The sequence below is a fragment of the Podarcis liolepis genome, assembly GCF_965112155.1.
Source record: "Podarcis liolepis genome assembly, chromosome: 1".
Taxonomy (NCBI): Eukaryota; Metazoa; Chordata; class Lepidosauria; order Squamata; family Lacertidae; genus Podarcis; species Podarcis liolepis.
In genome coordinates this window covers 97911000-97938073 of record NC_139554.1, presented here as the reverse complement: position 1 = coordinate 97938073, position 27074 = coordinate 97911000, and the positions used below count along the sequence as shown (strand labels likewise).

Here is a 27074-nt window from a genome sequence, read left to right as displayed (position 1 = left end):
GATTCCGGCCATTTGCGCGGCTCTTTCCCGCCTCGCCGCCAGCCATGAGCGGCGCCCCCCGCCCGAAAGGGGACCCCAAGCGGCGCCTGCGCGAGTGAGCGCCGGAGGATTTGCCTCGGGGTCTTCGCGGGGCTCTTCTTCTTCTTCTGCTCTGACGGGCGCGCGCCTCTCGGCGAGCGCGTGTATGTCTGTGGTGTGGCAGTTTCTGGAGGCAGAAGAAGACGGCGACGAAGCCGCCGCCGCGCCGTGCTATGTCCCTGGACTCAGTCCTGCCCCCTAAAGTGGAGATGAGCCAGACCCGAGGAAAGGAGAGCATCTCTTAAGACTCCCGAGCCAGGATGGCGCACCTGCGGCAGCCCCTGCCTCTCCTGGTGGTGATGCACAGCTTCCTCCCGCTTGTAAGTCTCCCGCTTTGCCGGGGCGCAAACGGAGTGCGCTCTTAGGCTTTGCCTCCCTATTTCTCTGCAAGCTTTAGAAACGCTGGAGAAGTTCGTAACGAACCGGGGTGGCTTTAGCATGAGGTCTTTCCTTGCCTTGCTCTTTTTCGGGTTTGCTCCCCTTCTCCATCTCTTCTCCCACCCTTGCTCTCTTTTTTTTGGGGGGGGGGGAGTGGACCATCCATCTCAGCGATGCCAGGGAATGAATGGGGCGCGCACCTGCCTCTGCCGCCAACATTTCGCGCGGCTCGATGGCGAGATCTCACACCAGGCGCGGCTAGCTAAGTGAGTCTTTGGTTTGCGAAGGACGAGGGTGAGCGTTTCGATTCGATCGCTTGGGCTCGGATGCTTGGTAGAAACTTTTCCCTTTTCTAAGCAGACAAACAAACCTAACGAGCTCTTGGGCGCACCTTGCGCCTCTTCCGACTGCTGTCGTTTCGACGGGGAACACTGTTCGCTTTCGGAGGGGAAAGAATTCGATTGAGTTAGAACAGCCCAGTAAAGCCCAAGGCGGGATTGCTTAACAATATCCTCTTGTTTTTTTCAGTTTTCAACTGGGATTCCCGAAAGGCCTGTGTCCAACATGTTGAATATTGTCGGCTTTGGACTAAGGTTTTCGGATCTTCCATTTATGTGCTTTTAGTGTAACCAAAGTAAGGCTGCAACTCGAAGCACAGCTAGGCAGGAGTAGGTGCCCCTGAACTCAGAGGGACTTTCCTCTGAGTAGACATGGCTAGGGTTGCACTGCAATAAGCCCTTTGGAAATCTTGGATAATAAAGAACTGGCTTTTTACAATCATCTCCATATCTGGTGCCTCTAGAGAAACTTAGTTACATTGTTGCTTCTTACAGTTTTCTAATTTACAAGAAATCATGTGTCTGTTGAGCAGATTTGTTTTTTTGGTGGCTCATATATTTGCAGGCTTTGTTTCCTCAATAGTACGAATCTGAAGCAATGTTATTAAACAGGATGTTGTGTGGTGCAACTGTGAAGCAACTTTTTACTTAAAAGTCTTACATATTTAATACATCGATACATCACCATCACCTTGTGCAGCCTTGTGGTATGTTGAAGACTAACAGATGTGTTATGGCACAAGCTTTCATGGACTAGAGTCCACTTTGGTTGATCCTAAGCAATTTGCAAATAAGTTTATTTTAATTTATTAATATTTTATTTTGTTTTATCTGAGAATATTTACCTGTAAATAAGAATCTTGTACTGTTGACAGCCACTCAAACAATAAACTACTTATGCAATTATCTGGTGCTCATGCAGCTGGACCCTGTGCATGTTTACTACTCTGGAGCAAATGTTTTCAGTGGTACTTGATTTTCATGTAACTGCACAGGATTGCAGTTTAAATTAAATTTCTTTGCTTTTCGTAGTTTCAAAATTAGTTTTACATCTCCTATAGATGATGTAAAAGTACAGTACTGCTGTCTATTCTCTTGTGGTATCTTGTGGCTTTGGGGTGGACTACAGCTCAGTTGTAAATACCTTTACTGTACTTAGCAGTAAACCCTGCAGAATATAATGGGAGTAAACTGAAGATGCAGTCAGAAGCAAATGGCAAAAGCTGGTTTGCTGAAGTTGTGGAGAACTCCAAGCGAGACACTGTTACTAATCAGAGTGTAGAGAATACAGTTGTAAATAGTTGTAACAAACTTACTTGAATAACTAACTTGGGGCATTAAATATATGGAGTAAGGCAGCAAAAGGAGCTAAATCAAACAAAAACAGCATTGCAATCGTATTTCATCATACTCCATTTCAGGAAGATGTTAATTGTTTGCACACAACAGGATACAAAGTTTTGTTTTTGTCCTCATGGCTGCATTCTGGCTGAAAGTTTGTGTGTGTGTGACTACAGTCAATAAGGGGATGTGTAATAAACCTTGAAGGGATTAGACAGCCTCCTTAAGAGCTGGATTCTAATATTACAGCATGAGTTGATTGATTAGTTTTTGAGGAAGCTTATGTCAAATTCTAATCCGGTTTTGGATTGTGCTTGTCTTGTAATGTTGTGGGGCTGTTTTCCTTTTTTTTTTTTTGCTGTGGCACTTTATCATAGCAGTGAAGTGCGGAGCTGCAGCTCTGCGATAAGACACTCATATTTGCTTTCACACTGCTTTGCTTTTTTGAACAATAAAAGGCTGTTTATATTCTTAGAGCAGAGTTTCCAGCTAAACACCACACAGGGGTTAGGGATGTGAATGGAAAGCAGTTAATGGATTACAAAGTTGCTGGTCAGGAAAGAGGTAAATTGAAATACCCCGACCCATTTTTATTTTTGTTATTTTAAATCAACCAGATAATCAAAGGAACCGATTAAAACTTCTGACAGACATTGGTTTTATTCCACATTTTATTGGATGATGTCAACTTCTTTGCTGTGGCTTTACTACAACAAGTACTTTGTGTTGATTACTTTAAAGGATCAAAAGCTGTTTTCTTGTAAGGGGAGGGAAATGCACACAAGGGAGTACCTGTTCGCAGCTGATAGCCTAACAATTCCATGGGGAGTAGCTCATTTTCTGTGCTGTTAGAGAAATCTCCATCAGTGGTGTAATGAAACACTTTTATCATATAATTCTTAAGAGGGAAGTAGTCCTAAAGTTAAAAAAATAATCCAAGTAACCCTGCAACCCTATAATTTTATTTATTTAGATTTCTATCATGCTCCCCCTTCCCATAGAACCCTTGGGATGGGAGTAAGCCCTATGGGACTCAATAACATATGCTAATTACAAATACAAAGCTGTGCTTAACATTTTGTTGCATATCACACAGTATTACCATGTTGTCTACTATTTAGTTGTGCACATGTACTTTTAAATGACCAGTACCTTCCAGGTATACAATTTGTAGAGTCAGAGCCAGATGACATGGACAATCAAAGATAGACATGGACAATGTCCGTAAACAGTAACAAGCATTTTTGCCAATGAGAGAAAGAAACATTTTAAAAAAATAAAATAACCAGAACTTCTTTTTTTATGTGGTGAAATTTACCGTAGAGTACAAAACTTTAAAAACACAAACATTGGGGGCAGTATCTTATGGCAACTATAATGAATTGGCAAGTCTCTCTGCGCAGAGAAATTCAAAAGGCCTATTTAATTTTGCTGTACTCATTTTGATTCCTTGTATAGATGCTATTTTAAGTTGAAGTTTTACAAAATCATCCTCTTGCTAATAATTCAATGAGTTTTCCTTCACTACAAATAAATTAGTCTCTCTGTTGAAAAACATTTACTACAACTTATAGGATGTCCTTGGTATACCACCTTGTAGGTTGTACTTATTTCCCCGCCCCCAAGCTGCAGCCTCCGCAAACACTTACTTAAAAGTAAGTCCCACTGTATTTAACTGGGCTCACTCTCAAGTAAGTGTATATACGACTGCAGCCTTAGTGTAGGCAAAACTTAATAACTAAACGTTTAATTGTAGACATATCTACACAAAGGTAAGCTACACTGTGTTCAATGGGGCTTCCTTCCATTGTTTATTTATTTATTTTGTTTATTTATACACACATTTATAAGACTGTGTTTTTAGTAAATACAGGTTGTGTAGACAGTAAAAAGTGCTGTTGGTGGTAAAAAAAATTGCACACCATCCATTTCCCCTGCAAACTAGATAGTAGCTAATCAAAGATAATTAAACTCACCATAATTCACCATTCGTTTAGCATTATGGTAGTCAATATATGTAAAACAATATTGCTGTTTCCAGTCAATAATAATCTGGGTAGTTATTGGCTAAATAGTAAAAAGAAAAAAAATGCTTTGTCCAGTATGTATTAAGGTCACAGCATACCATTTCTTTAAATCTAATGTTAATGGCCATTCAGCTGTTTTGTTGCTACAAATTATTCAGTGTCATGTTAATAATTAGGTTAGAGGAGCCGTGCAATCTTAGGCACTAGCAGTAGAAAAGTGCCTTGTATAAGAGGATTTTACAGCCCATTCCCTAAGGGAATGAATCAAGCCTATTTAACAGATTCCTGCAAACAAATCTTGGTATATTATTTTTGTGATATCTATTACAATTTTCATTGGTGGTGCTTGCAAATGAAAAATAAAACTAAGCCAAAGATGCCAAATATATATTTCAAAACAGACTTTTAAGAATCAGCTCCCAAATGAACAAAATTTAAGGTTTTTTTAAAAAAACCAACGGAAATTTAAATAAAAATTGCATGGTGTTGCTGTCAAAACCTAGCTGCAGTGCTTTGCTGTTTTATACTCCACATTTTAAATCCATACAATAAATGAATCACAGCGCAGGCTTAAAATAAAAGGGAAGTCCTCAGACTATGAACTGGTTCTGCAAATGGTGCATTAAGCTTTGCATTGCCTATGGATACAGAAAAGGGTTTCAAAAGCACTCAATGATGTTTATAGCTAACAGAAGTGCTGATGTATCTTTAATGTTTATTTGTAACTTGATCAAATGTGCTGCTATTTTGTTAAAAAGTCTTTCCCATAGTATGAGGGAAGGGTTTTTCCTTAAATTCAAATGGTGAGATAAAACAAAAACAAAAAACCTCTTGCAATATTGTCTGGCAATAAAGTTTTCTTTTTTAACTTGTTAAGTATTCAGTTTGTTTCCCTCTATTATTTATATTTAATTTGATATCTTTTGGTTAAAACTTATCTGTGTTTTAGCTTTTGGGTGGGTGTGGGTGTGTATTACAGAGTTAGCTGCCTTGATGTTTTCTTTTTTAAAATAGAATTATTTTTCAGTATAGATTAAGAATAAACTTCTTGATGATTGTGAGGTGCTTCTCATACAAGCATGGACTATACAGTAGAACAAGTATTATTATTTTTTTAAAGTAAATTAAGTGTCTTGCATAAAAGAGTTTTTTCCTATTTCCAACCAAAGTTGTGGGGGTTTTTTTTAAGTGTGAGATTCATACTGCTCCCCTCCATCCTGGGATAGCCTACTTTAAATATGTGCAAAATTATGTCACAATGCTAGGCATCTTTGTGATGTACCATTTTTGGTAAAATGTTGAAGGTACGGGATGTGACTGTGTTTAAAGTGAAAATTGACCAGACTTCTACATAAAACCCAGATTGTGGTTATCTACCTCCAGCTCCTTCCTTCTGAGTCCACGCCCATCTCCTTGTTACCACACACTGCTCCTCTCCACACGATTCACCTTTCAATATCATTCTACCCTGGTCTCCCAGATAACAAGAAGGAAACCAGGAGGGCAGAAGCCATCAGCATTGGACAGTGCTTTTCCCGCAGTGCTAGCAAACGTGGTTCTCCATCTTGTATGCAAACATTGAAACATTTAAACAGGCTGCATTCTAGATACTCCACACGGAGCTTTTTTCTGTCATTCTTCCTTCAGGTTCTGGAATCTGAAGGAAGGAAAGAGAATACATTGTTCAAAACACAGTCTCATGTTAAAACAGGGTTGCCTTCTGGAGGCATCACCTAGGGCTGCCTTTGTGTCTTCCCTAAGCAAGGAGGCAGGAGCTCTAGAAAGACAGAGATCCCCCTTTAAAAAAAACCAACTAGAGTTGGACATTGGACTAGGCAAGGCTTATCAAATAATGTTCCATTATTTAAAGCATGAATTGATTAGTACCCGAACAAAAAAGAGGGAGATATTACAAAAATAAACGAATGGCAATAAGTGAGGGCAGTGACATTAAATTCAGGTCAGCTGTATTATTTATTACTAATAATGAACTATGTGGAAGGTGGCAATCAAGGAGCCCTTTCTCCCATGGGATATCTCCTCAACACCTTGAGGCAATAAAAAAAAAGAGTTAGCTGCATTTTTGCCTTGCCCTTTATGACATGATGTCATTCTTTGTGGAAGTTTGGGCCGTATTTTAGCACAGGCACATAATAGGCAGCCAATTGACCGATGTCACAACCCTGCACAATGGACTATTTTTATTGCCCTTGCCACTTATGAACAAGTGAATCACTGTGAGTCTGGTTTAAAAATGTGGAAGTAGATACAGCAAAAACATTCCTATGATTTCCAAGATGAAGTAGTAAGTTAAAGTGATGCTAGAAGCCTACAGTATGAGGAGAGTCATACACTTTCAATGTATGGTGTGTACATAAGGACATAACAAGAGCCGGCTGAATCAGGCTACTGGCCCATCCAGGCCAACATTCTGTTCTCTCAGTGGCTGACCAGATGCCAGGGAGAAAACTACAAGCAGAATTTGAGCACAAAAGCATTCTCCCCTCCTGTGGTTACAAGCAACTGGTATTCAAGCAACCCTGGGCTGTTTAACATCTACATGAAACCGTTCAGTGGGGTTCTCTGGAATTTTGGAGTCCATTGTCAGCAATATGCTGATGACACACAGCTCTTCTTCTCCTTTACATCTGCAGGTATGGCAGTGGATGTGCTGGGCCATTGTCTTGCCTTGGTAGTGGACTGGATGAGAGCCAACAAACTGAAGCTCAGTCTGGATAAGACTGAAGCATTGTTAGCTCCCTAGACTGAATGGATGGGAGATGGTCTGCTCTTGATGGAAGGAGCAGGTACATAGTTTGGTGATACTGCTGGATCCTGGCTATCGTTTGAGGCTCAGTAGCCTCAGTGGTGCAGAGTGCCCAGCTGCACCCCTATCTGGACAGGGGTAGCCTAGCTTCTGTTATTTATTCTCTCGTAACTTCTAGGTTAGATTGCTGCAATGTATGCAGTGTTTTAGGACACTTGGCAAGCATTGCTGATTCTATAAATAATTTCAGGATTTGGAGAGAGATTAATCCTTTGAATCTTGTGCAATAGTTAGTTGTGAGAAGTACATTTTAGTTCATAAGTGCTTCAGTTATTTATATCAGCCATTGCCTACTCTTTAAAGACTTTAGGCAGTTTGCAATCTGTATATAGTTTATTTAAAGCAGAAGTAGAATTGTTATTGAACATTTTCCTCCTACAGAAGTTATTACTCATTTTATTGGCTTATTTTATTATTGAAAGAAGGAATCTCAGGTTCTATATAAAATGCTTGTTTTAAAACTTTATATTTTCCCTTATGATAAATTTATAGTCAGTTGAACTGATGTACTTTTACTGTAATTTTAGCATAAGACTGGGTTTTTGTTTTTGTTTTTATAAAATATGTGATTGTATAACAAGAGGAATATGCTAAATTGTATGTGTATCAGGATTGCTATGCTAATTGAGGTGGGATGGATTGAGTTGTCTATAATTCAGCAAAGGGACTTGATTTTTAATTGGAGTTAATAAAGCTGATAAACGCTCATGCAATTTTTAAACATGTAACCAGTGTCCACAAATTTGAATGTAGCTATAGCATTCAGTTTCTTTGATGAAGGAGATCATTTGTAATACAGCATAAAACTTAACTAGAATTTTGAGGTGTGATATAAGCTCTCTCTCTGTATATAGACAAAGTATAGTTAGTGTGACAGGAAATAATAATACTGGTAAAATAGCTACTGGTAAGGCTCTAGAGGTGACAGGAATTTTTATATCTGGGTATAACAGTGATAAATGTCTAAGCTCGTATCATTGGAAGCCAGTCCAGAACACAAACAAGAATTGATATGCAGCATTTATAACTGAATTAACATACAGTGGTACCTCTAGTTATGAACTTAATTCATTCCGGAGGTCCGTTCTTAACCTGAAACTGTTCTTAACTAGAGGCGTGCTTTTGCTAATGGGGCCTTTTGCTGCCACTGCGCCGCCAGCACACGATTTCTGTTCTCATCCTGGGGCAAAGTTCTCAACTTGAGGTAACTCTTCCAGGTTAGCGGAGTTTGGTACCTGAAGTGTTTGTAACCTGCAGTGCTTGTAACTCAAGGTACCACTGTATATGAATCTCCCCTCACTCTTAAAAGGCTTAGAATTTTACAGGTCCATAGGTGAGTGTAGCTCTAGGGACGCTACACCTAGATGGTGTTCAGACAAGAGCTACCAGAAAGGCTGAAGTGTTGGCTACCCAAGTCCTGTGCCTGGAGAAGATTATAGGGAAGCATGGGAGCTGCTTTTATATACCTGAAAGGCTGTCACAAAGAAGATAGGGTGGACCTGTTCTCTATTGCTTCAGAGGACAAGACTAGAACTGATGTGTAGAGATGGTAAAGAAACTCATTGTAGCTAAACATTAGGAAAAACTTCAAAAAGAATCTTCTGGTTCAACAGTTTGCTACCCTGGGACTGTAGAACTAAAGCAAAGCATGTTCTGGCTCCACCCACCAGTCAACAGCTTGAAGCTGTGTGTGCATACATGAGCTATTTTGGGTATGTGTGCATGTGTTATGATAACCTATTGTGTTGTTTGCCACCTTGAGATTAATTCAGGTAGGGTATAAATCTTTAAAATAAGTAAGTAAATAATATGGCACCACCCACATGCAAAACGTGTCAGCAGGTTTGGGATGACTCCAAGGTTTGCATAAGTATGAAAATGGTTAAGGGGAACCCCCCCCCCAAAAAAAAACAACCCCACTCAGTGAGGACTGAGCATGCTCAGTAGGCATAACTGGCTGTTGGAGGAGGAGGAATATAAGGAAGGGGAAGTGGAAGTGGAATAGAGTATCTTGGAAATGGATATGACTGGCTAGAACCTTGACCAGGAGCACTCCATACTGCAACATTTTGTTTCAGGTCGCACTTATTTTATAGATGGAGTTACATACAGTGGCATAGCGTGGGTTGTCAGCACCCGGGGCAAGGCAAGTAATTTGCGCCCCCTAACCCGTGGATTTGCGCCCCCTAACCCTAACCCCCAGATGTTGCACCCGGTGCGGCCGGCCCCCCCTGCACCCCCACGCTACACCACTGGTTACATATGTCATGAGGCAGAGCCGTCAAGTTGTCCCTAAGATTGACAGGGCCCGGCTTTCATTGTGTGTGAGAGAGACTTGATACATGATGCAACGGTGTGTTGTCTGAAGGAGGCCAAGCATTCTGGAGGAGCTGGCCACTGAAGCTGCACCACGCTCAGCTTCCTCAGCCCCCTCAACGTTTAGGGGCACAAAAATGCCTCAGCTCCCTAGAGTTGGTGTGTCAGAATCTCACTTTTGTCATCAGAACAGGTTTCTTTAAAACCTAGATGTTCACTGCTGTGGCTTATTAGCATTTTAGCATACAAATAATTTTTTTTCATTTCCTTCATTGCTCCCATCCAGACAGCAAACCATACTACACACAACATTTGATGAAGGCAGGTGAAGAGCAGGTAGGCTCTTCTGCAGTAAGAACTACCCAGATGAATGTAAATATTGTGGAATTACATAAATACTAGCATTATGCAAACTCTAGATCCTTTTAGAGCTGGGATAAGCAATGTGATGCCCTCCACATTGTTGGACTACAGTTCCCATCAGCCCAAATCACCATGCCCAATGTTCAGGGATGATGGGAGTTGTAGTCGAGAAACTTCTGGAGAGCACTGTGTTGGCCTCCTCTGTTTTGGAGGACTGAAAAGTCCCAAGGCCCAGAAGTGTAAGAGATTCCAATTTATGCTTCTTTGTGGACTTGCTGGAAGATCTAACTGCATCTTGCCCAGAGCACACTGCAGAAGCCTCACTACATTTGTGTCCTTTTACTTCTAAAAATAATGTTGCTTGATCCATAAAATTTAACTCTAAAAGAACAGTCCTGTGCTGTCAGTCTTTTGGGTGCAAGAGTTATTTACCATAATACTGAAAGCCCCAGATATATGCACATCTATGTGCTCCAAAACATTCTGTCTGACTTCTGAAATCATCTGAAGTGCTTGTGCATCCCCATTAAGTTGGTTACACAACTATCTAGCTTATATTACATTTTCCTACTTACTGTGTGACTTCTTGCTAGTTTTTAAGGACCCATGTTTTGACAGATGGTAGTTCTTCCCCAGTCTTGACATTCTGGTGCTTATTCAGGCAGAGGAGTCACAGCTGACAGAGAACGTTGCCCTCCCTCTAAACCAAAGTGCAATTACTATTTGTGCTGTGATATTCCAAGCCTAACAACTGCAAGCTCAGAAGTGAACCCTGTTCAGCTTGCAAGACCAACTTCCTCAGAATACTTTTGAATTCTAGTTTTTACTGCTGTGTTTTTTGGAGTGGAATTTATTGTGTCAGGTTTCTCTTAGCACTCAGGCACTGTTTGCTATAATAGTTTTATAGCATAAGAAGTCTTTAGGATGCAATCATGTGCATACGTTCCTGGGAGTAAGTTCCACTGAGCTAAATGGGCCTGACTTCTGATGAGACATTTACAGGACTGAGTTGTTAACATTGTGTGTGCATAATTATATATATAGTGATAATAAATCGGCAGGGAACTGAGCAAGAGCAGGATATAGCTACTTTATTTTCTCTACTTTTCTTTTATGCATCTGAGTTACATTACATTGGAATAAGAATTAACTTATTTGGTTTTATTAAAAAAAACCTATCACACATCAATGGGTTGTTTCTTTGAATTTTTTTTTAGATGAAATAAATTAAAGCTTTTGCTTTAGAGCATCTGGCGGCCTTAGAACCTAGTACATGTAATTACTACTGTTTATTAGGAAAAAAATTATGTAACTGTATGGTTGATTTACTCTGATGTGACTGGCCTAGCAGCTTAATTGGACTATACAACAAACCAGAGCAAACTAGAAAAAAATTAATTAGCAGATTCATTTGAGGATGACTACAAGCCCTCTGTGTTATGCTTCACTTCACTGAAGGTGTACAATTGCAGGGTTCTGCTATGCGAATTCACACTGAAATCACCAGATTTGGGGAACTGCCAACACCAGATGAAATGGAAACCTAGGAATAAACAGCTAAGGTTGCAATCCTATACATACTTACTTCAGACTTAATGGAACTCATTTCTGACTATATTTGTATAGCACTACAGGCGTACCTTGGATCTAAAACGCCTTGGCTCCCGAACGATCAAAACCCAGAAGTGAGTGTTCTGGTTTTAGAATGATTTTCAGAAGCCAAACGTCCGGCATGACTTCTGCGGCTTCTGACTGGCTGCAGGACGCTTCTGCAGCCAATCAGAAGCCGCGCCTTGGTTTTTGACTAGTTCTGGGAGTCAAACAGACTCCCAGAACGCATTCTGTTCAAGAACCAATGTACGACTGCACACTGTAAACCATGTTAGAGTTAAATGGAGAAAAATATATTTATCAGTGGAATTAGTAAGTGGATCAAATAGGGTTAACAGTACCTTTACTTCCACAGAAGAAAGAAGCTATCTTTAAAAGAGGGCACTCATATCTCAGTTGTTGTTCCATTAATGGCTTGTTCATCACATTGTTTCAAACTCTGCTGCAAAGTCTCCACACCTTGAATTGAGGAATGGAGGGAGACATGGCTTCCCAGGTGAGGTAGAGCTGCTATTCTAGGTTCCTGGAAGGGAGAGTGGTGTGGTGGTTCAAATACACAAGCAGGAGTGTTGGATTGGCTCCACTGGTATGTTTGCACACACCCCTGATCTCACCTCTCCCTGCCATTAAGCAACAGTGACCTACCTGCTGGAAAGCTAGCATAGCAGCTCCACCCCACCTAGTGACCTATTTCAAATCCACCTTTTTAAGTGAATCAACCTCATTCACACTTCCTGCATTCATAAACAGATCAGGATTTTTTTTGCACTTCTCTGAATGTTATGAAATAGGTCTCAGCTCAAAACACACACACATCAAAACACATTGTAACATGTGGGCAAAAGACATAGTTTTAAAACAAACATTTTGCACTAAAATATGTATTTAAGTAAATATTAAATATTGGATTCTCATACATTTTCTGGTGAGGGTAGAGAATTGCAGATTAATACAGAAATAAAATGGAGTGTACTTTTGGTTATGGAGGAACACATGGATGGGAAATATCCTGATCCGTCTATTTGTAAACATCCCAGAGTGCATCGGGATGAAGAACTTTGTAAAGCAATGTTGAATCTTGATCTTTCTGTAGCTGGAACATTGCGAATATTATAATATTGGAGCTTTGACAAGCATTGCTGACTTGCTGATCCAATCTACAGAGAAGCCAGGTCATGGTGACTCTAGGACAAAACTAGGTGTTATGTCACTCCCGAAATTCACAATTTTAATCAAATAGCACGCATGGAGTGTAGGTTATCTGGATTGGAACTGTGGCCTGAAAGGGGCTTTAATCCTTTGCTTGTCACTGCAGCTTTGATCTGAATTGTATAACAGCTTTCTAAAAAAAAAAAAAATCTCAGTTGTATTTCTGTCAAGTTAACAGTGTTATCATCTTCACTTCCAAACACTTTTCAATTTTGTCAAATTGTTTCTTATTCGCTATATGTTTATTTTGTGTTTTCTGTGGTTCTAGTCATAGGACTCCAGTATTGCAAGCGTTTACCTTCTGTATCATGTCCAGGGCAACAACTGCTTCCATCAAACAGGTTTTTCTTCTCTATAACCTCTATTGGTTATCCTCCATAGATCGTGGGCCCTTGAGTTTGTATTTCTGAACAAAAGTTCAGAAGGACTAAACTGGACATGAGGGGCGGAATTCAGCTTGGTGCCATTATAGTCGTTCTGTCAATGCAAGAGTTTTTGCTTTTCAGATAGAAGGATCTCCTGTTGTGCTTCCCCTGTATGCTGTTCTGGGGGTTCTCCTGACCCTCTGAAGTGGATTTGGGGGAAGCACAGAGTCCTGCTTGTCCACCAGATTAGCTGAATCCAGCCCTTAATATGCATGGTTTGAGGTTTTTAAAATAATGAACAGCAGGTAGAAAGGGAAATTAACTCTTTCCTTCCTTGCTACAGTCCTGGGGAAAATCCATTGTCTCCTACAGCATTTGCATTGGGAGGAAATTCCCCACTAGAACCAGAGTATCTTTGGGCAGAATCATATTCTAAGAATAATTTCCAGTTCATCAAAAGTTAGTGAAGGAGTGTCTCCACCCCCATCGTTCAGCCCGGACACTGAGGTCTAGCGCCGAGGGCCTTCTGGTGGTTCCCTCGCTACGAGCAGCAACGTTACAGGGAACCAGGCAGAGGGCCTTCTCAGTAGTGGCACCTGCCCTGTGGAACACCCTCCAATCAGATGTCAAGGAAATAAACAACTATCACACTTTTTGAAGACATCTGAAGGCAGCCCTGTTTGGGGAAGTTTTTAATGACGGATGTTTTAATGTATTTTTAATATTTTATTTGAGGCCGCCCATAGATGCATATAAACACACTAGATCATACATCTACATAAAAAGCTGACAAGAAACATGGCAGCAGAGACAACGTTAAGTCTCTATTTCAGTATTAATGTCACTTCTAGTTGACCCTGAGTGATGTCAATTTCTGAGAAGTGGAGATTACAGCATATTGTTTTACTGCATATTATATTGTGCCCCACCTCAGTATTTTATTTGAAGTGGCAAGTATACAAATACTTTTACAAATAATAAATAAAAGAAATGTTAGAAAGTTTGAAGGGGAGAGATATTTTAACTAATTTACATGAGGCCAAAGTTCTGTGGTTGGAGCTTCCAACATAATTTTGCTTTTTAAAGAAATTTATTGCTAAAAGAAATACGTTGGACAATATAAATACAGAAGCAAAAAGTGCAACAGCTAAAGCAAGCCCAAGTTGCACCCAGTCAGGAATTTCAGAAATAGACTGGAAAGAGAAGCTGCTGAATTGCAACTCATTACCAAACTTAAAACCATGGAGAGACCTGGTCTGAACAAAGACATTGGATTCTTATCTCATTATACATGACTAAGCCATTTTTCACCTTCTCACCCCTTGCCTTTTCCTGTAAGACCTATTGCAGTCGTTAAGAGTCGTCAACAGGCTCATCTCAGCTATCTGCCAATCTCCCATTCCCACCACCCTTCTGAGTAATACCCCTCCCCACCTTCTCACTATATAGAAGGATCTGGCAACTTCTGTTTCAGTGTATCTGAAGAAGTGTGCATGCACACAAAAGCTCATACCAAGAACTAACTTAGTTGGTCTTTAAGGTGCTACTGGAAGGAATTTTTTTATTTTGACTATGGCAGACCAACACGGCTACCTATCTGTAACCAGTCAGGATAGTATTTCAGTATCCACTGGGATGTCATGGACACAGTGCTCTGCATGGTGTCAGCATTGTCAGCCCGCCTGTCGTATCTGACATTGTCATTGACATGCCTGACCGAAAGGTTCCCTAGGTGCCACTTCTGCTAATTTTTTACTCTCTCGCCCATCTCACTTGGCACATAGAGCACTGGAGTGAATGGGTTCTCAGCACATCAGTCATTTTTAGCAATGTGTTATGAGATTGCCCCCCCCCCCCGTTATTGTTTTTTTGTTTTTACAAAGAAAATGAAATAACATATACCCTGTTTCAGTAATGATATTCATTGCATTTTAAAACAACTGCCCAACTTAAAACAGGCTTAATTAAAATGTGTATGGGAAATGAAGTGCACTTACTTCATGTATCCATAGCGCTAGAAATGAAATTCAGTCTCTGTTTCGTGTGTGTGATAGTTTTACCGGGTTTTGTTTGGTTTTTTTGAACTGCCAAGTTTGATGCAAGTGCACTGATTGCTGGATTTCTTTCCCACTACCGTTTGTGCTTTGCAAACCAATTTGATCTACATTCTAACAGAATCCAGGGAACCTAGAAGTAGACTGGTACAACACCTTTGTCTTTTAGAGGTCTTCTGGGGCTTGTTATTTTAATCCTAGTGTAGACTGATTTATCACTTCAAGCATCTGTCAGCTGCGCTTTGTCTAGAAATTGATAGTGATAGTGTTGCTGATTTTTCAGGAGCAGCTGTTAGAGGTTCATTAGTTACACTCTCAAAGGGTGCAGATAACTGTAATATTTTCCTTTGTTAATTATCTCTTATGTGTTACAATAATAGAGGTTCTGGAATTCACTCAGCTTCCTGCCTACCAGAGGTATAAGGTATACCTTTAGCTTTAATTAAATAGTTCTAAACTCTTATTCCCTAGTTTAAAAGATGAGAGGCAGACAAAAAAAGTAGGAAACAAAAGAGAACATTTGCTGTAAGAACTTTGTGCCCACTATGGAAAGTAGTTTGTGACAAATTTGTGGTATTAAGATCATGTCTTAGCCAGGACATTAATTATTATACTGGAGTTGTCTCAAATTATTGGAAGTATTCAGTGAAGAAGGAGCAGAGCAGATATCAGACAACCCCATTTATTTATTTATTCACACATTTGTTCTGTACACATATAAAGCAAAGACTGAAATTATTATTTTACATGAGATGGAATGCACAGGAGAGGGGAGATGTAAATCTCCAGTGCAGAAGTGGTCTCAAACTAGAGTCACTGATATTTTAAATGCCTATTCCAGCAGTACTCTGGCAAACCCTGTAGGCTCTATGGGTAAAGGGCTCCCTCTGGACTTCAGTACTATACTGTCAGCTGTCTCCCACAGGCCAATCAGGTCTCCCTAGGTCCTATAATACCTGAGCCTCCTTTGGCTAGGCAACAACTTAAGGTTCACTGACTCCTCTGGCCATGCCACACTTTGACCCTCATTGTGTGCTTGCCCTGGAACCACCAGCCCATCTTAGATGGTGCCATCTACCTCTCTCCCTTTGGACCCAACTGGCCCTAGCCTTGTATTTCGTGCCTCACATGAGTGAAAGCTTCTCTGCCTTTGCTCTATAGCTCCAACCAATTTCCTCCCAGCCTGGAACCAAGCCAGACAGGGAATGCTTTTTAAACAAACAAACAAACACTGACACACAGCAAGGCAAAGAATTTGACTTCCCCTGTACATGCAAAAAAAATATAAAAAATGGGACTGTCACATATTGTTTGGATCTAAGAAAAAATGTACTCTGTTACTGTCTTTTCTTATCAGTCAGTATTGGATGTGGCAGCACGCCCCTTGAAAAAAAAATAGAGGTTGGAGTTTATTCTGGACCTTACCTTAAAAACACAAGAACAGACCCCTGCTGGATCAGGTCAGGACAAGGGCCCATCTGATCCTGTGCTCTGTTCTCGCAGTTGCTAACCAGATTCCCATGAAAAGCCTGCAAAGCAGAACCTGAGCACAATAGCATACTTCCTGTTTGCGATTCCCAGCAACTGCCTTCAGCGGTGGAGGTGAATCAGGAGGACCCTTGTCCTCCATGATTTTGTATAGCTATCTTTTATAGCCACCCAAACTGGTCGCCCCTTGCTGCCTTTTGTGGAAGTGAATTCTTTAATTTAGTTATGCACTGAGTGAAGAAGTTTTGGGATTTAAAAAAAAATCTGTCCTAAACTTAGACATACAAATGCAAAGCACCCATCCCAGTATTTTGAACAGGTGAGTTATTACCTTTTTCTGCAAAGGAACATGTCTCCCAAATGAAGTATATCTGCAGAACTTTGTAGACAGCCAAGAGGAGAAGCTGCATACTACAATTAGCATCACACAGCCTTATATAAATATATATGTAATATATTTCAAATTAGTATTAAAATGACTTATCCAAAACGAACAGCAACAATAATCAATCTTAAATACTTATTACAGGCTTGTAGGTTTACCAAAACAATACATTGCCTTGCTTAAATCAAGTGTTTGTTTGTAAATATATATTGTGTCACTACAAGTGTGCTCTTCCCTATTAACTTGCTGTGGGTCAGTTTGGTTTGCAAGCTTTGGAGAAAGCAGAGAGGAACAAAATCACAGCCAGCTGTGCTGTGCTTCCAGATGTGAATATTGGAAGGAAATGGACCATGAAACCTGTTTTGCTCATAGCAGAGTCAAATCCAACTAACTCTAAATAACATCTCCTTGACTCTGTTAGTACTATTGCAAACTTCAGATTTTGGGGTTGGAGTATCTTGCTTGGCTCTCCCTCCCTTCCCCCATTTCGTTTAATGCCCAATTTGAAGAAGCCTTCTAGAAAACTAAAATCCTGCTCACCAATTAGTAATATTCTATCCTAATAAAATATATACCCTATTGTAACCTTTGGATTGTTTCTAAGGAGCCAACAACACCAACTATAATGTCTTAGGTTTGAGTTTCTTTAAGCAGATGGAACTGGTGGGAGCTGGTAGGATAGAGGGGTGCTGATACCTTATTTGAAACTCATAAATGTTCTATTTTAACTCTCTGTAGCAACACATTGACCAAAGTGTTTAAGTTATCAACAGGGTCCTTTTTGATCAGTAGTGTTACCTGTTGTTTAGCCAGATGGTCAGGATTTATGAACCTCTCAAAGTCTTGAAGGAGATAGTTGCAAGGACAGTTTGTTCAGACTTTCTGCTTTTTTAAAAAATGTAAAGGGTTTGTTGTGCATAAAGGAAAACCAGGTGGCATTTTCATAAGACGTCAGTTTATTAAGATCGCACTGACTTCTGTTACTGTGTCTCTCCCACTGCCTACCCCCCTGACTCTTCCTGATATATTCACTTGGGGTGCAAATGCTTGACTCTTAAAAGCACATTTCCTAAATCTCTTTCAAGACTGTCTCTGAGCACAGTGGAGCCTCCTGGGGACTGGAACATCTGTGAACTTTTCTGCAGTTGGGAGTATATCAGCACTATAGCTTGTTCAACCAGCAGAGCTAACCAACAGATAATTACAGTTTGAAATTAGTATTTTAATGAACTGATTTTAGCAAAGGTAAAATGAAATCTCCCAGGCATTAAAAAAAAGTAGGCAGGAGGGGAGAATCATTAAACTCTAAAGTTCAGCAGATGGGTGGTCAGCAGGTGCTTGTTGAAAATGTGTGCTAACTGTGCTTGTTTCAATCAGCAACCCACAAAAAACTAATTTGGGTGCTGTCCAGAGAGGTGTTGGAGCATCTGCATGTGCATTGTAATTTCTTGGGGAAATGGAAATCATTTATACTTCTTGGGGAGCAAGTATTTAAATGGTAAATTGAAAATGTCCTCTAACATGCAGTTAACTAAGGGTTGATGCACATCAAAAAGGATGTTCCCATTTTTGGTGAACGCAGGTATAATCATCCTCAATCACCATTTTTACCTATAGAGTAGAGCTGAGGAACCTCTGGCCCTCCAGATATTGCAGAACTACAGTTCCCATAATCCCTGACAATTGGCTGTGTTGATTAGGGCTGATGGAAGCTGTAACAGCTGGAGGGCACAGGTTCTCCAACCCTGCTGTAGAAGAATGAAGCAGATGCCCCAGTAATGTAAAAATAGGGAGCAGCAGCTGGGGAAACCCTTTCCTGAACTACATTGCATTTTTATCACAACTGCCATCCTACGAGTTCAGGGCAACATATAAGAGCATGAGTAGGCCCGGGGGCCAGAGCCAGCCCAATTGCCTTCTCAATCCAGCCCGTGGACAGTCCAGGAATCAGTGTGTTTTTACATGAGTAGAATGAGTGCTTTTATTTAAAATGCATCTCTGGGTTATTTGTGGGGCCTGCCTAGTGTTTTTAAATGAGTAGAATGTGTGCTTTTATTTAAAATGCATCTATGGGTTCTATGGGTTATTTGTGGGACATAGGAATTCATTCATCCCCCCCCCCCGCAAAATATAGTCCGGCCCCCCACAAGGTCTGAGGGACAGTGGACCAGTCCCCTGCTGAAAATGTTTGCTGACCCCTGTATACGAGCAAGCTCTCCCCCAGTTTCCATACACATGACCCTACTATGTATTAGTATATTTGCTTGTATTTAGCTTAAAAGTGACTAATCTTTGGCCATTGCTGGACTATTTATTTATTTCATAAAATTTATATACCCCTCGATTGCAAACAAAGCTCAAAGTGGTTCCACAGCTCACATTATCACTAATCATTTGTCATGCTGGCTAGGGCTGATGGGAGTTCACACCACAAGTTAGCTACCCCTTGATTTAAGTTTTTTTAAAAAAACAAAAACAAAACTGAAAATAGATTCCCAAACTAAAACCTTCAATTGTGCTTTTGCTGGTCATGCATACACAGGTAGCGTTATGACACTATTTAGCCAGGTGGCTGCAGTATTAAGTAGCAGAATCTAGAATGTGGAGACAGCAAGCTGGTGGATGATTGCTGCTGGGAAGACCTGTAAAGCAACCAATCAGAGGTCCAGCATCCCTTCAGGAGCCTAGACAGTTTCAGACTACTGTACTGTACTTGAATTTCCCTCCTAAGTAAGGCTCTTTGTGCCTCACATTTAGTTGATTCCATGCAGTGGCATTGTGCCTCCAGCTCATGATAAACACACACAGCTTTATTGTGGTCCATAAACCCAAAATACACAGTACAGCAATAGTGTATATCAACAGTTGTTAAGATCAGCCTTGCTAGCCAACAGAGGAGCTTTAACCTGTACATACTGATTTCTGATAATGATAAACAGTCTGTTCCAAAAGCAAGATGGCAGCAGTTACTGCTGCTTTCTTACCCAACATATTACTCTAGCATGAGTTGCTAGTTCATCACTAACTATTTAGAATGTGGAGGTGTGAACTTAATATTTTTCCTGTATTTTCAGCTTCTACCATTTTTTCTGTTAGCCACCTTGAGTCTCAGTCTGGGGAGTAGGTGGGATATAAATGAATAAATATAATAACAACAACAAAATAAGATTATTCAAGCAGTGCTAGATAACAGGGACAAAACTACAACTGAGTTAAAATGGATGCAGTTGAATGTAAACCATGCTCAGGCAAGCCCAATTAGTTTCAAAGGTTCTGCTCTCAAGTATGATTTAGTTGGATATTGCTCTTTGCAAGGCAATGCTGAATGTGGCAAGTTTTTCCCCCTCTTGTCAATTGAACAAGTTTTTGGTCGTATTTTCTAAAAAGTTTTTAAAAAGAAAAAAGGTAAAGCTTTGGGCAAGCCAAGAAAAGTTTGTAATTATCTCCCTTCTTCCTTTGTTGAGTTTTGTTCCAGGCTTCTATTAGTATTTATCAGCACTAGCAGCTTTTCAGAAAATGATATATTACACGGAAAAATATTAATATCTTCAATTAGTATTCTGATATATAGTTCACTTCTGTCATTCCTCATCTACTTTCTGTCATTTTCCTATTATGCTTCTCTGACAATTCCCTAAAGATTCAGAAGAGATATGGCTTTGGGGAAAGTATCACCACTAATCATGGATAGCCATGTTTTGTGCAGCTAGATCTGCTTTCCAGTTTTGTCAGCAGAGACGTTGGTGTGCTTGTACCTCTACAGGGAGGATAGTTCTTTATCAGATTCATTTACAAGCAGAAAATTTAATGGGCTGCAAGATTTGATCATGAGAGGGGTTTAAAAAAAAAATCATTATTTCCTGCTGAAGCAGCTTGTCATTTTAGTTAACTACAGGAGACAGGACAGAATTGTTAAAGCAATCCAATTATATATGTTATTGAACAAGGGAATTCTGGCCTCTTTTCATTAACATAGTAAAACTGTAATAACAGAAGGTGCTTTACCAGTTGTTTGGGTGGGAAACAGAATTTGTACATTCCTAATGTGATAGCGACTCGACCTGATCTCCAGTTCCACCCCAGAACTGTTTGTGAAAGCCTGTTTTCCACTTAACCCTATGATATACTACTGGGGATTGGGACGGAGAGGGGATCAGACATTGTTCGGCCTTCAATTGCTTTCTTTGAAAGCTGCGTCTTTGCTGTTCTGACTCAATGGATGGCTACGCAAATGATATTTTAAAACTGCAAACACTGAAATTCACTCTTCAATTATTATTTCTATGATGGGGTGGGGGGTGGGATAGGTACAGTCACATATTGTGTGATGGCTATTTAAAAAGATCCAAGTGTAAAGATGAAATCCACAATTAACATTGGACTACAATGTGGATACTTAAAAACCCCCAAACAAGTCTCCAAATACAGTGTGGGAGGAACCATTCTGCAGTGGAAGATGGCGATGGGGGGGATTTGTTTTAGTTTGCATTTAATGGCAAACCTATCTCATTCACCCCTTCTGAAACAATATGCAAACCAAGGGCAGGATCCAGCTAATGAGTCCTACTAGCAGAAGCCTCAGGGCATAGTTTCACCAGGACTTAACTGTTCCTATTCTGTAAAACATATGAACTGTTCTGCTGCGTAAGATTGAATACAGTGGTACCTCGGTTTAAGAACAGTCCGATTTAAGAACGATTCGGTTTACAAACTCCTCAAAACTCGAAATAGTGTCCCGGTTTGAGAACTTTACCTCGGTCTAAGAACGGAATCCGAATGGTGGAATGGCACTGGCTCGGGAGGCCTCATTAGTGAAAGCACGCCTTTGTTTAAGAACGGTTTTGGTTTAAGAATGGGACTTCTGGAACAGATGAAGTTCGTAAACGGAGGTACCACTGTACTGCAGTTTCAAGATCGGGATAAGGGATTAGCATCACAAGAGTTCCACATGAAGGGCAGTTTTGGAGCCGCCACTCACAGCTCCTTGTGCCCATTTCCTCCTTCCTCATAGCATCAATGCAAATATAACAGGAGCAAAATGCTTTAGCAACAGGGGGTGGGGGAATTCGGGGGGGTATTAGAACTGTAGGATAGTACCACAAGCATAGGGACAAAATACATTCCAGAAAATGAATATGGTATGGATTTTCAGTATAGTGTAGCTAATAAGTACATGCTACTTAAATCCTTAATGCCTTACAGCAATCACATATGCTGCTACAAAACCTATCACAGCCTTTGCCTTTAGGAAAAGCACATTTAATTATCAGTAAGGTCCAGGCTCTGCTTATTATGTTGAATTATTAGTGTCTGTTATAATTTTCTTACAATAGGAGAATTGTAATGGAATATAATGTGATCAGTTTAGGATTGCATTTTTTTTAGTGTAATTGACGACTGTTGGAGACTTCATTATTCTTGCCTGGCTTGAGTGTAAGATGCTGAAAACTTGTATGATATTGCATGAATCCAATGTGCACGCACTTGCAGAATTGGTAAGCTTTGTCAAGTCATGAATTATGTAAACGTTTACTTTGTTCTAGCATTCAAATTAATTTGTATTGTTAAAGCAATATATGAGCAAAAAGAAAAGGAAAAGGAAAGAAGTCTAGACCATGGAGGAGTAACCAATTTGAGGCTGCATAATAGATTTACCTTTTGTTGTGATTTAAATGGTTTCTTTACAGCTCTTTCTTAACATTAATGCCTGAGATCCTATTTAAACCATTACCTGGGCCCTTCTGCATGTGAAGGCATGTGCCCTGCCACTAAGCAATAGCCATTTCCAGGGAATACATTGTTACTCACCACCACAATCTCCGTGAGCGGTGCGAGATTCCAGGGGTGCACCAGGGTCTGTGGAGACGATTAGCCAGAGCTCAAGGTGGGGGCATGTTCAAGCCCTGGATTCTTCATGTAGGATTGGGGAAAACCTGTGTCAGAAACCCTGGAGAGCCACTGCCTTTCATTGTAGACAATACCAAGCTAGATGAACAGGTGATTGCCTTAGTATAAGGCAGATGAAAACCTTGAACTAGGATATAACCCCAACCTCTATATCCACGTAACAGAGAAAGCAACGAATGTTCTGTGAAAGCTTCTGCCCCATATCTTAGATAACATTAGGGTTAACCTCTCCCTGGACCAATAATTTAGTATTAAGAAAATGCAATATTTGTTGTTGTTACTCATGATTGTTGCACTGTTGTATTTGTGCAACTGTTATAATTATGCTTTATGTATGTTGCTGAACATTTTAAATGCTTTTTGTGAAGGCTTGGATTTCACACACCATTTGAGAAGATTCCAGTTACAGATAGGTAGCCGTGTTGGTCTGCCATAGTCAAAATAAAAAAATAAAAAAAATCCTTCCAGTAGCACCTTTAAGACCAACTAAGTTAGTTCTTGGTATGAGCTTTCGTGTGCAAGCACACTTCTTCAGATACACACAGATACGTGTATCTGAAGAAGTGTGCTTGCACACGAAAGCTCATACCAAGAACTAACTTAGTTGGTCTTAAAGGTACATTTGAGAAGATGTTTGTACTTTACATTGTGGGATTTTGTTGACCCCAATAACTTACGGACAACTATTTTGTTTTACTGGAAAGGAGGAGGTCTAAGTAAAGACATGTTTTGTTTTACATGCAAATGGTGTCATGCTTACTAACTTCTACCAGGTATTTTATTTGGATTGCTTTGTTGGGGTACATTTGCTGGTGGGGGGTTAAGTAGAAGCCTATAGACTTCATATGTCACATTTGATTTGTATAAAAAGTAGATTTTCTAAAATACAGAAATAAATATCTTATAACGCTAAACCATTATCACGGAATGAGTTTTCTGCCCAAGGTCCAGTATGTATCAGTTTCTATTTTAAGCAAATACAATCTTCTTTTAAAAAAGAGAAATAATTAAAGATGATTTTCAAAGTGATTTATATTAAGAGGAAGATTAGCAAAGAACTGCAATGCACTTTCCGCATAAAACTGGTATTTAAGAATAAGATTTTAATCTTTTTATATTCATGTGTGAATAATTCAAAAAGGTTATTGCTCATTAAGTACTTGCAACCTAGTTATTAACTAATTTTATTTTACCATTCTTTTAAGCACTTAGAATGTAGTGTGTTTTTGTTGTTGTTGTTTTAGAAATACACATTTCTCTGTGGCTCCTTACAGATAAAAAGGGAGGGGAATGACCGAAAGACTCCATTGCCCTACTGAAACCATTTCTGTGAGAGTAAAGGATGGGACCTGCTGGTAGTAATTAATTTGAGGATCAGAGAGATGGGCAGAAGCATCTAGGAAGCCTCTCATTAACTGAGGATGGCAGGAGAAAGATGGCAGGGCTATGGCATTGGAGATTTTAGGAGGTTCAGAATCTTGCCCTACAGAGGAGTCTCCACTCTCTCTTCAGATGCAGTCAGGTGTGATCGCCACTCATGCAGGCACATCTAAAAGGGCAGAGCATGTATCTAGAACCTAGCAGAACTGAGCCCAGTTACCAAAAGAGTCACTCAATATTACAATACACATATAAACTGTCTTGAGTGTTTTCACAGTAAAGTCAAAGCAAGAATCTTTTAAAGTAATTTAATATCACGTTAGTTTTTAATATTTATTGTCTTCTTTTTCTCTCTCTTTTGAAACAGATCTTTTGTGATGCTAAGCAGATCATCCATGCCACAGACTTACTAAACTGGGAAGACAAAGATCCTGCAGACACACTAGTTGATAATGTAGTCAATTCGAGGATCATCAACCCTTTACGCCTCTTTGTTAAGCCATCCCCAGCACTGAAACATGGACAGATGTCATATTCAGACAGCATAGACAACTTTTGGGATTGGTTATCCAACATCACTGAGGTTCAGGAATCTCTTGCACGAACTAAACGCAGACCAATTGTAAAAACTGGGAAATTCAAGAAAATGTTTGGGTGGGGTGACTTCCATTCTAACATCAAAACTGTGAAGCTGAATCTTCTCATAACAGGGAAAATTGTTGACCATGGCAATGGAACCTTCAGCGTTTATTTCCGGCACAATTCCACAGGCCTTGGAAATGTTTCTGTGAGCTTGGTGCCACCTTCCAAGGTGGTGGAGTTTGAATCCTCACCACAGTCAACACTAGAGACCAAGGAGTCCAAGTCTTTCAACTGTCGAATTGAATACGAGAAAACAGATAGGGCTAAGAAAACTGCATTGTGTAATTTTGACCCTTCGAAGATCTGCTACCAAGAGCAGACACAAAGCCATGTGTCCTGGCTGTGTTCTAAACCATTTAAAGTCATCTGTATTTACATTGCTTTTTACAGTGTTGATTACAAACTGGTGCAAAAAGTCTGTCCTGATTACAACTACCACAGTGAAACACCATATTTGTCATCTGGATGATATAATCCATTCTCTCCCCACCCCCCAATGACTGATAAATCAGTGTATTGATAAGATGTCTAAAATTCCACTTTAAGCTTCTTTTGGACAGGGATTCCTAATCAGGTTATAGCAACAAAAATCTCTCTCCCAAGAGAAAATAATCCTCTCTCGATGGGCTGGTTCACCTGTGCATGTTCTTCACTTGATGGCTACAACATCAAGTGGCAATTTGCATGTGTCAGTGAACACCCTCAAAGATCAACTTGGAAGTCTTTCAGTGAAATCAATTCAACATTTCTGCTGCAAGTTCAACATAATGTCTAAGCAAGTGATGTTCATGAGTATGTGAACTGGCCCTAAGTTTAAGCTGTTGCCATACATATTTAGGCATTCAGATACCAAAATGTCATTTCAAAAAATGAATAATCATTTGTTATTGTGTCTGTTCCCATCAGTTGTAGAGGAAACACCAGACACTGCCACTATATGGACAAACAGAAACAACAGACCCCATGCAAGCAATGTACACATTATCTGTCTTCTCTAGGAGTTGCTGCAATAGCAAATTAATATTTAGAATGGGGGGAGCATACTTCATTGGTGTTAGAGGAAAGTCATAACACGACTGCCAATAAACACGTCAGGGTAAATATTTAGGTTCAAGTAGAGATGCCATTAAGATGAGCATCTATAGAAATTTTGAGGGAAGTCAGACATTTCCAAAAGATTTGGATGTGAGAACTATTATAGGGAGGGGCTTGCCCAACACTAGAGTTCCTATGAATTTTGCCTAAAGCTTTGGCAAATGTTCTGTAGGAATTGAATATTTAAAAGAATTTCTATGAGATTTGTATAAACTGTCTTCATGAATGAATCATTCACAAGAGCTGTCACTGACTTGCCATTGAGCTTGAATACAGGAGAACTGAGCCCAGTTAATGCAAGTGAGGGTGGGTCAGCTGCTCACCTCTGAAGCCATGCTTAAAAGCCATGTTTTAGAATGACACCTTCCATTTTCATAGTTGTTAGTGACTGAGACCCACTAAAGAGCAAAAAAAAAAAGTGTGTTCTGGGTTTACTGCCCAACTCTAGGCTGTGTCCTCCCTCTTCAGATGTGTGGCTAGTATCTTTTTGGTGCCAGATTAAAATTTATCTTTTAGCCCATACATTTTAAGGGTGTAGTGAGTTCATTGGTTTTAGTTCAGTCTGCCCTTGCTTTATCTGCTCCTGTTACATGTTGATGTATTTTATGGGTTTATTTCTTTGTACTGTACTGCTTGTTTTGTTTTTGCTCATTCTAAATGTGAGACCCTCCCCCCCCCACTCCAACATCTGTATAGACGAAGCTGTTTAAAAGTGCTTTTGACAAATGAATAAAATCAGCCAAGTACAGGAAACGGTGGGAGCTTGCCTCCCATATCAGTGGTCAGAACATACAGAGGTATATCGATAGAGCCACATAATACAAAAAATATTTAAAATACAGTTGCTGTGCTTAAGCAGGCGAATCCATACAGTCTGTCATTAGCACAATGCAATCACACTCCTTCTAGGGCAGGGGTGGGGGACTTCAGGGCAGGGCAAATATGGCCCCTTCGGCCACTCTATCTGGCCCTCAGGACTCTTCAGAGGCCACACCCCCTCCCCAGGCCACACTCCTCATTCACTGTTCTGCCCTATTGGAATGTATCCCTGAACTCAGATAATGATTCCTGCTTACCTGGGTGAAGGATAAAAAGGTGTGTGTAGAAAGTAGCCTACTGTACAAAGGTCTAGCGTACATTTGCTGCTCCACCAACTTTTCCTATGGCCCCACCCAAAAATGGCATGAAACCCTCAGTATCAGACTACCTTCTGACCAGAATATGATCTGGGGGCTGTTAGCAGAGATGAGCCCTGCTGGTGTATTGCCCA

At 40.2% G+C, this 27074-nt stretch overlaps 1 protein-coding gene across 1 annotated transcript; it reads left to right on the top strand.

The window, feature by feature from the left end:
* On the top strand, positions 1 to 26324 carry NXPH2 (neurexophilin 2). The gene is made up of 2 exons (XM_083499563.1): positions 1 to 398; positions 24435 to 26324. The coding sequence occupies exons 1-2, from the start codon at positions 339 to 341 to the stop codon at positions 25176 to 25178; spliced, it is 804 nt and encodes a 267-aa protein (XP_083355689.1). The 5' UTR covers positions 1 to 338; the 3' UTR covers positions 25179 to 26324.
* Positions 26325 to 27074: the final 750 nt, after the last annotated feature.

Bases quoted from the DNA above. Each gene is read 5' to 3' on its own strand.
- NXPH2 (XM_083499563.1), top strand. From the start codon at position 339: ATGGCGCACCTGCGGCAGCCCCTGCCTCTCCTGGTGGTGATGCACAGC. The intron at 399-24,434 runs GTAAGTCTCCCG...CTTTTGAAACAG, and splicing joins TGCACAGCTTCCTCCCGCTT to ATCTTTTGTGATGCTAAGCA.